The sequence below is a fragment of the Bombyx mori genome, chromosome 20 (genome assembly GCF_030269925.1).
Source record: "Bombyx mori chromosome 20, ASM3026992v2".
In the NCBI taxonomy this organism is placed as follows: Eukaryota; Metazoa; Arthropoda; class Insecta; order Lepidoptera; family Bombycidae; genus Bombyx; species Bombyx mori.
Window position 1 is genome coordinate 9,497,526 of NC_085126.1, and position 13,011 is coordinate 9,510,536.

At 37.6% G+C, this 13,011-nt stretch overlaps 3 protein-coding genes across 37 annotated transcripts in view; 1 reads left to right on the top strand and 2 right to left on the bottom strand.

Annotated features, from left to right (window-relative positions):
• LOC101746899 (MTOR-associated protein MEAK7) overlaps positions 1 to 4,215 on the bottom strand; it is a 44,188-nt gene extending 39,973 nt beyond the window's left edge. The window contains exons 1-2 of one of the 4 annotated variants that reach the window (XM_062674444.1): positions 4,055 to 4,215; positions 3,003 to 3,132 (exon numbers count right to left, since the gene is read on the bottom strand). In XM_062674444.1, coding sequence (XP_062530428.1) covers positions 3,003 to 3,131 — 129 coding nt within the window. In that variant the 5' untranslated portion in view covers position 3,132; positions 4,055 to 4,215. Of the gene's footprint in view, positions 1 to 2,969; positions 3,133 to 3,810 lie in introns of all 4 variants that reach the window. The other 3 variants (XM_038018053.2, XM_038018052.2, XM_038018054.2) reach the window with 3 other exon arrangements.
• A 4,727-nt stretch (positions 4,216 to 8,942) lies between these two features.
• LOC101747034 (26S proteasome regulatory subunit 8) lies at positions 8,943 to 10,372 on the top strand. The gene has a single exon (XM_004926095.5). The coding sequence runs from the start codon at positions 9,095 to 9,097 to the stop codon at positions 10,304 to 10,306; it is 1,212 nt and encodes a 403-aa protein (XP_004926152.1). The 5' UTR covers positions 8,943 to 9,094; the 3' UTR covers positions 10,307 to 10,372.
• Vgr (vitellogenin receptor) overlaps positions 9,032 to 13,011 on the bottom strand; it is a 54,670-nt gene continuing 50,690 nt past the window's right edge. For 31 of the 32 annotated variants that reach the window (XM_038017857.2, XM_062674195.1, XM_062674194.1 and 28 more), the window contains 3 exons: positions 12,366 to 12,443; positions 11,358 to 11,442; positions 9,032 to 10,735 (listed from right to left, as the gene is read on the bottom strand). In XM_038017857.2, the coding sequence (XP_037873785.1) occupies positions 10,613 to 10,735; positions 11,358 to 11,442; positions 12,366 to 12,443 (286 nt within the window). In that variant the 3' untranslated portion in view covers positions 9,032 to 10,612. 32 annotated transcript variants of the gene reach the window in all.

Sequence of the window (13,011 nt, forward strand, 5' to 3'; positions counted from 1 at the left end):
TGAATGAATAGGTATGGTGAAAATCATTGTTATTTTTTTTTAGGATTGAAGGATTACTGGTGGCCCGGAGGCCTTTCCAGTTTCACCGGGACAGGTGGGCGAGCAAAGACTCAGCCAGGAGGGGTGTGATTTGCTAATAGCTGCCCGAGCGCCTCCGAAGGACACCTAACCACTCAAGAGCAGCTGATTCGCGAATGAAAAATCATTGTCTGGTGGCAGCGGGTATTGTAAGCTCACACGGGCAGGCATCGTCAACCCGCCTATTTCTCCTTTGCCAGTTTTAAGGGTGGGTTTATACGATGCACCACCATTCTTTTACCGGTGGTAGAACCTCTTGTAAGTCCGCACGGGTAGGTACCACCGCCCTGCCTATTTCTGCCGTGAAGCAGTAATGCGTTTCGGTTTGAAGGGTAGGGTAGCCGCTGTAACTATACTGAGACCTGAAAACTTATATCTCGAGGTGGGTGGCACATTGGCGTTGTAGATGTCTATGGGCGCCAGTGACCACTTAACACCAGGTGGGCTGTGAGCTCGTCCACATGCCGAAGCAATAAAAAAAATGCAAATAAGACTTCAACCTGTGTCTTAATGTAAGTTGCGGTGTTTACATCTATGAGCTTCGATGACCTATTAACACTAGGTAGGACGTTAGCACGCTCACCTATGCTCGGCTCGCTCAGACAAAACAGATAGCTAGATGCTACTAGCCCTAGTAACGCAAACTCACAAAATGACTAAGATAAGATAGGAAATCATTATATAGGATAGAATTTGGTTTAATCTTTTTATTAATTAAGAAAATACCGCAAAGTAACCATTTATTCTGAAATAGGGGTAGTATCGTGAGCATCGGACAATGGCGCTGTGGTTTCCGTGGAGTCTGTCATGGGGCTAGCCGTTTATCTCTGTGACGTCAGAAGCTAGATCGCTCTACCGTGATATTTAAATCGCCCAATAAAATGCTATTTAGTAGGAGAGAGATTAAATCCGAATAGAATCATCCAGAAATATCGTATCGGGTATTATGTGGAAATATCGAAAGGGTTTGATAGTTATATTAAAACGAACGAAAACCTGCTTCGAGAATTTTAGATCTTGAGGCAAGAAACATCGATATTTAAAAAAAAAAAAATTTTTTTTTATTGCTTAGATGTGTGGACGAGCTCACAGCCCACCTGGTGATAAGTGGTTACTGGAGCCCATAGACATCTACGACGTAAATGCGCCACCCACCTTGAGATATCAATTCTAAGGTCTCAGTATAGTTACAACGGCTGCCCCGTCCTTCAAACCGAACGCATTATTGCTTCACGGCAGAAATAGGCAGGGTGGTGTACCCCGCCCGTGCGGACTCACAAGAGGTCCTACCACCAGTAAAATACATAGTAGTTTGAGTTTGAAGCCACATGAAAAGTTTAAGGAAGGGGCCGTAGACGATCGCCGACCTGAATGGATGCCATTAAAAAGGCCACAGCTAGCAGCGTCCCAGATTCGATTAAATGAAGCTAAATCCCGACAATCCTGCCGAGACCAGGCGCAGAACTTCATCGAGGAGAACAAGACGCTAAGTCATGAAGAACGATGATAATGATGATGATAGCAATAAGCTTGGCATGGTGTCTTGTAATTTCTAAATTTCGATGATGATAATTTTATTTAAAAAAAAGCATGTCTTCAAAAAATAATTTTCTACATTATTTAATACCGAATTAGAACTCGAAACATCTTTACAAATTGGCTATTGAAGCTTTTTTCAGCCGCATTAAGTAACTATGCGGGACGACCTACCAGCGGCGAGTAGACGCGTCGAAACTCAAATTATTTACCCATTTTAGATGAATTAAATAGTTCAGAAGTTATAGGGATATATATCGATGTACATAGAACCGGCTGCTATAAGTCTCGTGCTTAATAATTACCCTGGCTGTTGTTTCTAAGATGCGGAAAAGTCGATTACTAAGCTGATGGCACAATTTTTTTTTAAAAGCGCATAAAGAAATATTCTAAATACAATTTTCAAATTTGAAGAAAAAAGAATCATAATTAAAAAACACTAAGTCTAATCTAAATGAATAACATACAGGCCGAAAATCTATTAATAACTCTATGGTGCAAAAACAGTTTTAAAACAAAACAAAAACTATTAGAAAAAAATGACAACGCTAATGAACAAAATTAACTAAACAGTACGTGAACCATAACCCGTGTTACTAAAGACAGTGGAAAAATTATAAATGATAGTACAAATCAACTGAAAAGGAATTAACACAAATTCTAAGAAGTAATAATGTGAGTTCATTCATTTTAAAAAAAAAAATTTTTTTAGTAATTGCAGCATAGATAATATGGAATTATCTATTTTAGGTTAGTATTTTTTTTTCTACTGCATCTTAGATTTTCATTTTTGAATTTAAAATGAATCAACTCAGAATATAGTTTCATATGCACTAGATAATAAAAATTATTTTTTAGACTTATTTCATAATTGATTAATCTTCTCACGGCCAATTTAGTGTCTAGGATATTACATATTGTAACATTTAAATTTGCATAGTGGTATTTCTAGGATTTGAGAAAATTGCCATTTATTTTTTCTAGTGCATTAAAAACCAACAAATCAAAATTATATTTTTGAGGTAATGAGATACTGCAAACAAGAATCATCTGCCATTAAATTATTTAATTTTTACAAGAATAGAATATAATTGGAAGACGGTCGTGCTCAATTTTAATTTTGAACAAATAACTTCTATTGCATTATAGTCTCTATATCTAAATATTGTTTGGTAGGTAGATGTTTAAAAAAAACTGATATTGTCATTTTATTTGTAGCTGAAATAGTGAGTTATAGTGAGTTGATATAGTGGGTTTTATATGATAACTTGAGAGTGTTGAGGGTACAATTTAAAAGAACTGTATCTCATTACCAAAAAATTAAATAAAAATGAAAACAAATAAAATGAACACACTTCTAATGACACTGCATCTACTTTTCCACTCACGATGAGATCATCCTCCCGTATCCTCTCCGAATTCTTACTGGCTGCCCTGAATGTGGCTGCAACATGCTTCTGTTCATCTTTCGTCAATAAAGTGCATTTTGCTGCTAGTTTCTTGCTTGTGTTACCCATTCTGTAGAATATATTGGTATTAAGGTATTATAAATAACATAATTGAACATTATTTTCCCATATTAATTGGTACCACCATTGTCAAAGACGATGATCATAAAATAAAATAAAAAATTAAATTTTTAATTGACATGCCTTTTTTCAGTCAATTTGTATAGTGCAGCTTTATAATTTTTGAACATCCATTATTTATTTAAATAATTTATTTACTAACTTATATTTTATATCACTAATTTGTATCTTTAACTTAAATTATAACTTTGAAATCATAACAAGTAAAAACAAAATTATTAAAAAAAAATTTGGAACTGCTTCGTACATTTTTCGACAGATACCTATTTCATTTCACATTCCATTTAATAACTGTTGAAATTCTTGAAAAATTTGTTTTTAAGTTGAAGCAGATATTTTAACTTAATAAAAAAAATACAATTTATTGGACAGTGCCAGTTGTAAATTGTGCATAAGTTTCACAAGATGTTTATATTCATGACAGACACATTGGCGGTAATAAAGTCTTCCGCTATCACTGAACTTCCTTGAGAATATTATGACAATGTCACAAAAGGACCTTAAGCGATCCATAAGTGAGATGATAGTAGGAAAACATTGGCTCTAAATTATTCATCCGGAATAAACCTAATTAAAATCATTATATTTCAATTGACCATCTGTTTACCTTAAAACTTAAAATTAGATAACAACAAAACTTTTCAAAAAAACACTGCACTAATGTTTTATCGATCGTATTCTTTTTTACACATATTTTATCTATTAACATATTCACTTTACTGCTTTAAACAATATTGGTTTTTGTTTTTTTTAAATTTTAACAATATTTAATTGTTCTCAATATTATTGGGAATGTAAGGAATACCAAAATAAAAATTGTTGGAAATAACTTAATTTGAATGATTGGTTACCTGTCAACGTCAATGACGTCAAAAATATTTTTTTCTTAATTTTGTTGAAAGTGTACAGTGATTTACGTTGACGCAAATTCAAACACGACTCGCGTCAAACGTCGGGTCGTTACAACTCACGACTGGCCGCCTTATCGCGGCAATTTTTTTGCGCCTGGAAATAAACCACTTTGTATGGAACCCAAATATTTATGCTTTATTTCACTCGAAAGTTTATTGATTTCTCATTCTTTCTCCACATACAATTCATTACTGTAAATATATCAATGTGTTAGTGTATGTTTCGATTTTAGAAAATAAAAAATAACATAGCCGCTCTCCAGGTTCACACGTTTGGTAAATTTCATTCATTCATGACTGTTCATTACCGTGGATCGGTCTGTAAACATTGCATAGATCACGAGACTAACTTACTTTGATGTAATGAAATTGAATTTACATGTTGACATTAATTGTTATTGAAAACACCACAAATGTACTGTTGTATATTTCGGGCGATTGCTGTTTTTATATTGACTGACTGGTTCATTGGATTTTATATTGCGGTTACATTTCTTTGGCAATTGATTGTTTAAAAGTTTTTTTGCTTATTCCAGTGCTGTTAAAACATTCACGAATGAAGTTACTACTCTTTTTAATTTTTATTATTAATACATTTTAGTTTCGATAGTACATTAGAGCCGTGACCTCGAAATTTTTAATTTTATGTAGGTACGCCATTGATGTGACTGATTGAATTATGTGTATTCAATTTTATACAAGTTTATTTTGCTCTCGAGATAATAAATGTACTATACTGAGTTATTTTAAATGAAGTAACATGTTTTTCCATCACCCAATCTCCCAAGGCTTCCTAATGACAAAAATATTCCAACTTCGATCAAAAAAATACTCGTATGTGAGCGCGCATTGTATTTGAATCAGTTTGCCGCTTTAAGAACCCTTGCAATTCGCTAGTATGATAAGACCCAAAATTTGATTGCGATCCACTGAGAAAATCTGGCGAGAAAATCACCGAGCTCCGAAGCGCAGCGTCCAAACGAAAAAGCGCCAGTGAACTTATACATGCAGTGCGTACTAATTAAATTGTGTAGTGTACACCAGTGTACTTAGTGCGAGTTTTTTAACGTTCTCGATAGCGTAAAAGTTAACCCAATTTTGTATGCAGTTGAAACAGCGCCCCTAGCGGCAAACGATCCGATTCCATACAAATTTGAGTTAACTTTTACGCTATCGAGAACGTTAAAAAACTCGCACTAAGCACACTTAACGATATTATAAATATAGTACAGCATGCGTTTAAAAAAAAAACTTGAGAGCAAGCTATTTAAATGAAGATTCCATTTATTTATTCGTTCAACTTTCACACAACGTCGCAGCTAACGGTTAAGCTTGGATGTCCTTAAAGGTTATAATTAAAATAATTTCGTTAGTACATAATCAAAAGGAAACCCGCAATATTATAGTTTGCGTAATTACTGGTACTAGGACTTCTTGTGAATCCGCACGGGTAGGTACCACCACTCTACCCATTTCTGCCGTGAAGCAGTAATGCGTTTCGGTTTGAAGGGCAGGCAGCCGTTGTAACTATACTGAGACCTTAGAACTTATATCTCAAAGTGGGTGACGCATTTACGTTGTAGATATCTATGGGCTCCGGTAACAACTAAACACCAGGTGGGCTGTGAACTCGTCCAACAATATAAACAATAAAAAAAAAAAAAAACGAGAAATAAATTAACAATGTGATTAATTATTCTTGAAGGAATTGAAAGTTTTTCGTATTTCATTTAATACCTTTTTTTGCCAAATTGCATAACAGAATTCAATTCTGGTCCTACGATAAAGGAATGATTTTACATCGATCACTCCCTCGAACAAAATGTTTGAGGCGATATGAAAGAAAATGTATCATATTTATTTTATGGCGGTTTAAATATGCTAACGCCTGCGTCGGTTTTTAAAGCAATACTTTTAATTGTCAAAAAAAAGAATAAAATGTTTTTTATTTCCTACCTAAGCTGGTAGCCTAGAGAGGCTATTCCAGCGGAACATTAACTAGTAGGTGAGCTCACGGGGCTCAAACCTGACGACGTTGCTAACACGAACTCTAGCAAGAGCCGTGCTTCGCAGAATCTACCACCGGATCGGAATTGCGATTCACTGAGAAGATCCGGCGAGAAACTCAGTGGGTGGTAGAAAGCGACTTGTTTGTGCTTCCGGCATTAGCGACAGTGGCGCAAGTGAATCTACAAATGAACACACGACTCGTTATTGGTATAAACGCTTTCGACAAGGAAATTTTGGTCTAAATACGGACCCCGAGGTCGCCCGAAAACTAAAGTCAACAACGAGGAATTAAAGGCGATAGTGGAAGCTGACGATGCTGAATCTACCACTGAGTTAGCAGTTTTTTTTTCCTTCCCTAAGCTGATAGCCTTAAGAGGCTATATCAGCGTAGCCTTAACTAGTAGGTGAGCTCACGGGGCTCAAACCTGACGACGTTGCTAACACGAACCTTAGCAAGAGCCGTGCTTCGCAGAATCTACCACCGGATCGGAAACGCGACCCACTGAGAAGATCCGGCAAGAAACTCAGTGGGCTGTGTCTGAGGGTTGAAGTTACCAGCAGCTTTTAACGTTAGCATCAAAACAATATTGGTCCATTTGCGTCACATTGTCAAGGTAAAAGAACTTGATAAATGGGTGCCGCACGAACTGAACGTTCGCCAGGGCGACGAACCCGTTAAGGTATGCCTTGGGTTGCTCAACAGATACAGAAACGAAGGGATTTTGAACAGGACTATCTCGGGAAAATTTATTTTGATGTCTTTCAATCTAAATATGCACCCATAGTATCGATGCCTCTCTACTAGCGGGGTGGTAAATTTTCAATGCCTTTCTTGAAGAACTCAGATGTCCGGAAGCCAACAAACTCTTCAAAGGCCTATCGACTTTATATACTGGTGGTAGGACCTCTTGTGAATCCGCACTGGCAGGTATCATCACCCTGCCTATTTGTGCAGTGAAGCAGTAATGCGTTTCGGTTTGAAGGGTGGGGCAGCCGTTGTAACTATACCTGAGACCTTAGAACTTATATCTCAGAGTGGCGGCGTTTAAGTTATACATGTCTATGTACTTCGGTAACCACTTAACACTAGGTGGGCTGTGAGCTCGTTCATCCATACAGGCCACAAAAAGAAACTTACCATAGACTAAACAATTATCACTTACCGCTTGCCAAGTTTTTTGGTTACAAAACTACTAAAAATTATACAACGAAACTACCATAAAACCGTTTATCCAAATGAAGGACTTTTTTAAATATGAAAACACCAGCACTAGATATCCAGTGTGTTTTTAGTTTTTCGCAGTCACTATCTGTCAGTTAACTTAAAGATTGCTTTAGAGACAAAAGATTCTAAGCGGTAGGTTTTTTACAGAAATCACTGCCTTAGAGGAAGATAATTCACACCCAAACGTAAATTTACCCACAGCATTCTTTTGTTTACTGGTGGTAGGACCTCTCGAGAGACCGCACGGGTAGCTACCACCACCCTGCCTGTTTCTACCGTGAAGCAGTATTGCGTTTCGATTTGAAGGGTGGGGCAGCCGTTGTAACTAGGACCTTAGACTTATATCTCAAGGTGGGTGGCGCATTTACGTTGTAGATGTCTATGGGCTCCAGTAACCACTTAACACGAGGTGGGCTGTGAGCTGGTTCACCCATCTAAGTAATAAAAATTTTTTTTGGCAAAGACGTTTAAAATTTTAATTCGTTTTTTTCACTTCACTCACATATATATATCAATATCGCATCAAAGACACAACCGTCCACACTGTTGATGCTAAAGTCAATCCGCTATACGCTCGTATTGCCTTCGTTAAAGTTTCGTTTTCGATTCGAGCCGCCACACTCCTATGCAGTAGTACCAACATGTGAATTTGTGGGGGCACACTTAGTATTGTAGCGATTAGTTTTAATTTAGGAAACATACGCGTCGGAAGAACACTCCCGATGATCACGAATGCAAAACAACTCCCGCTCAATGCAATGCATCCGTTAGTATTTTTAGGATATATTGCGGAGCCGATGATATAACTCCAGTGGATCAAAGTTCCCATACGAATGAACCATAACAGTTTGTATATTATTGGACCGCAGATGAAGAGAGCCAATGTTGATATTTTACACATTTCGATCGAGTCTTTTGTATAATTTCCATTTCATTTTTATTTAATTTTTTTAATTATGCATTTTGGACGTTAGTTAGCTGACATTTTGATTGATAATAGCCAATCGTTTGAGTCAGTGATAAGAAAGTTTTTAATAAAATGAAATATACAATTTAAATTTATTTTATATATAAATAAAATAAAATTAATAATATTAAATAGTTTTAATTAATCGCGTAATTATATTAAATTTCTTATATTCGTATTCGTATACTGGTATGTTTTTCTATTAATGTGTACATGAGGCGTAAGAAAATGTATGTTAATTATTAATTTCTTTAAGCAAGAGAAAATTTATAAATTCGATCAAAAACTCGATCTAATCGAGAAATAAAGACAATCTGATGCACGTATTTTGTCATCACCAGCATTTGGGTACAAGAGAGGTGGCGATTTCTCAGGTTCTTCTGAAAAGTGAGATTTGAATCACCGTAAAAACTTATTCATTATACTTAATTAGAAGTTATTTAATTTCTTATCGTACAATATGTAGAGTCCTGTCTTACCTAATATAATTCTATTTATCTAATAAAATTCTAAAATTTTCTAATATAATTCATTACCTTAAACGGTACAATTCACTTTTTTCTACAACCGAGTTTGCTTCAGCATACAAAAGATTTGACTGTATAGATGACGACCCTTTTGCATATCTCTTTGACAAATCAAACAAAAAAAAAAACTCAATACTTCAAAAACGTCATCGTGAATGACTAGAGAAATTGGCGTTGTTTTGTCTTGTATTTTTGAGAGTTAAAATCTAACATTCGTTATTTAAAATTCACATGAGAGTCAGTAACGCAATATGACTCTCACGACTAAAATGGAAGTGGACACGGTGAAGGGTGAGGGTTTTCGCCCGTACTACATAACCAAGATTGAAGAGTTACAGCTCATTGTCGCCGAAAAATCTCAAAATCTTCGTCGTCTTCAAGCCCAGCGTAATGAACTCAACGCTAAAGTTCGTATGCTACGCGAGGAGCTTCAGCTCTTGCAAGAACAGGGATCGTACGTCGGAGAAGTGGTTAAACCAATGGATAAAAAGAAGGTCCTCGTAAAAGTTCATCCTGAAGGTAAATTCGTCGTCGATTTAGACAAGAACGTTGATATTAACGATGTCACGGCCAATTGTCGTGTCGCTCTTCGCAACGAAAGCTATACCTTACACAAAATACTACCCAACAAAGTCGATCCTCTTGTGTCGCTCATGATGGTCGAGAAAGTGCCGGACTCTACTTACGAAATGGTAGGTGGTCTAGACAAACAAATCAAGGAGATCAAAGAGGTGATTGAGCTGCCTGTGAAGCACCCAGAGCTGTTTGATGCCCTTGGGATTGCGCAACCAAAAGGAGTCTTACTGTATGGGCCTCCGGGCACTGGAAAGACATTATTAGCTCGTGCTGTCGCTCACCACACTGAGTGTACTTTCATACGTGTTTCTGGATCAGAATTGGTACAAAAATTTATTGGAGAAGGCAGCAGAATGGTGCGAGAGCTCTTCGTAATGGCCAGAGAACATGCTCCTTCTATCATTTTCATGGACGAAATAGACTCTATTGGGTCTTCCAGGATTGAGTCAGGAAGTGGGGGCGACTCTGAAGTTCAGAGAACCATGTTGGAGCTGCTGAATCAACTTGATGGTTTTGAAGCTACGAAAAACATCAAAGTCATTATGGCAACTAATAGAATTGATATCCTTGACCCTGCTTTGCTCCGACCCGGTCGTATTGATAGAAAAATTGAGTTCCCTCCGCCAAATGAGGAGGCCCGTTTGGACATCCTCAAAATTCACTCGAGAAAAATGAATCTGACTCGAGGAATCAATTTACGTAAGATTGCAGAGTTGATGCCAGGAGCTTCGGGTGCTGAAGTTAAGGGCGTTTGTACTGAGGCTGGAATGTATGCTCTGCGTGAGAGACGAGTGCACGTAACTCAGGAGGACTTTGAAATGGCTGTCGCTAAAGTCATGCAGAAGGACTCTGAAAAGAATATGTCCATCAAGAAACTTTGGAAGTGATCAAATTCTTTATTTGAATTTCAGATTATGCATTAGAATAAATAAGATTTTTTTTTCTCATATAAATCAATGTTTTATTTTCAAAATTCAATCAATACAATATCGATACATTTTATGTATAAAATTTAGCAAATAAAAACTATTTTGATAACATTCAAACAATAAAATTTAAACAAGTTAGAAGTTAGTTATGCTATATCATAACCTAATCTAAATCTTAATAGTAGGATTAAAATATAAAATTCGGAATATGCTCTCCATTTTTTGCTCAGCAAAAAAATTGAACAACATTTCCTGTAACTTAAGTTAATTGAGAAATTTATTTTTCCGGATGAACCTCTTAGTTTCTCGATCGTCTAGGTCTGACTCTGTATCGGAGAAGTCTTGCTGTGGAGAGTTGGGCACTGCTATTGACAGGCCAGCTGTACACTACAAAATAAATAGTTAAATACAATGCCTATATCACATTTTTTTATTACTTCAAACAAATTGTTTGGATTATAAATATAACATGTCAAATCTCATCATCATCATCATCATTTCAGCCTATCGCCGTCCACTGCTGAACATAGGCCTCTCCAATAGATTTCCAGTGCGACCGGTTCATTGCCACCTGCATCCAACGAGACCCAGCGCTTTTTACTAGGTCGTCGGTCCATCTAGTAGGTGGCCGTCCCACACTGCGCTTGCCAGTACGTGGTCGCCACTCCAGGATCTTTCTGCCCCATCGACCGTCCTCTCTTCGTGCTATGTGGCCGGCCCATTGCCACTTCAGTTCACTAATTCTACGGGCCATGTCAGCAACCTTCGTTCTTCTACGGATCTCCTCATTTCGGATTCGATCACGTAGAGAAATGCCGAGCATAGCCCTCTCCATAGCTCGCTGCGCGACTTTGAGCCTTCTAAAAAGATCCCTAGTGAAGCACCACCATGTCAAATCTACTTTATTAAATTACTAAGGTATCTATAAAATTATCTATCACTTGTTGAATTAATATATCTAAGATTCTGAACTATGGAAAATAGGACAAATATTTTAATGCACACTTACAACAGGACGTGGCTTCCTTCTGATCGATTGTTGCCACACATTGCGCACGTACTGGAGCGGGTTCACGAATTCGTTACCGTTTATACTGTGAAAACAAAATACACTCTTATTGATGTACGTAAATTCACGGCCCATTTGTTGTTAAGTGGTGACAGGAACCCGTAGGCAATCACAATGTACATTTCGCCAGCCGTTACGAGACACGAGTCCGAAATTGTACAAAGGTTATTTATTGCACATTTTAAACTAGAAAGCGCGACTGCTTCTTGGTGAAAATATAAAACATGGTGGTACCAACCAATTCGGGCAAATTCATAAATTTTGCATGTTCGATTTTAATCATACAATGTTATTCTAATTTCTAATTTATTCTAACGCATTACTGGTGGTAAGGCGTCTTTTATTATTGGTGGTAGGACGTCTTGTGAGTCCGCACGGGTAGGTTTTTTTTTTTTATTGCCTTTGTAGGCAGACGGGCATACGGCCCACCTGATAGTGAGTGGTTACCGTCGCCCATGGACTTCAGCAATGCCAGGGGCAGAGCCAAGCCGCTGCATACCGTTTAATACTCTCCACAAGCCTCGTTTGAACAAGGATATGTCATAGCGCTCGGGAAACACCGTGGAGGGGAGCTCATTCCATAGCCGGATGGTACGTGGCAAAAAAGATCTCTGGAAACGCACTGTGGATGACCGCAGTGGCTCCAGGTAGTATGGATGAACTCCACCCCGGTGGCGGGCGGTGCGATGGTAAAAACGAAATGCCGATGCGATGTAAAGAATATTTTAGGTAATTTTTTTACACCTTGGGTTACATTATTGGAGCTTTAGTAAGAATCTCTAATTTTTTTCAAAAAAGATATGTCTATGTCACTCGGGAATAGTGTAGCTTCCAAACAGTGAAAGAATTTTTCAAATCGGTTCAGTAGTTTCGGAGCCTATTCAAGACAAACAAACAAACAAACAAATCTTTCCTCTTTATAATATTAGTATTCATAGATAATCTTACAGTTGATTTCCATTCATTTGGACTGCCGGGCTGCAAGACAACTGCGCTGCTTCGTCGGAGCTGTTCTGGAACCTCACCCTGGAACCCCACCATCAATATTAATACGACTTGTGGAAAAGTGTAAAAAAATATGCATTCATGATTGCGCGATGTTGAAAACGACATCGGCAGCCTTTCGATCTGTGCAGTTACATATATGTTTTAGTATTCTTTTTTTTTAATTGCTTAGATGGGTGGACGAGCTCACAACCCACCTGGTGTAAGTGGTTACTGAAGCCCATAGCCATCTACAACGTAAATGCGCCACCCACCTTAAGATATAAGTTCTAAGGTCTCAGTATAGTTACAACGACTGCCCCACCCTTCAAGCCGAAACGCATTACTGCTTCACGGCAGAAATAAGCAGGGTGGTGGTACCTACCCGCGCGGACTTACAAGATGTCCTACCACCAGTAAAATGTTCTAATGTCGCTTTAAAGAAGAAATGTCACAAAATGTTCGTCTGACAATCTAATGTTTGTTTTGCGTTCATTAAGAATACTGTAGGCTTAGCGCGAGTTTTTTAAAGTTCTAGATAGCGTAAAATTTAGCTCATATTTGTATGGAATGGGATCGTTTGCCTACGTTTGCCGCTAGGGGCGCTGTT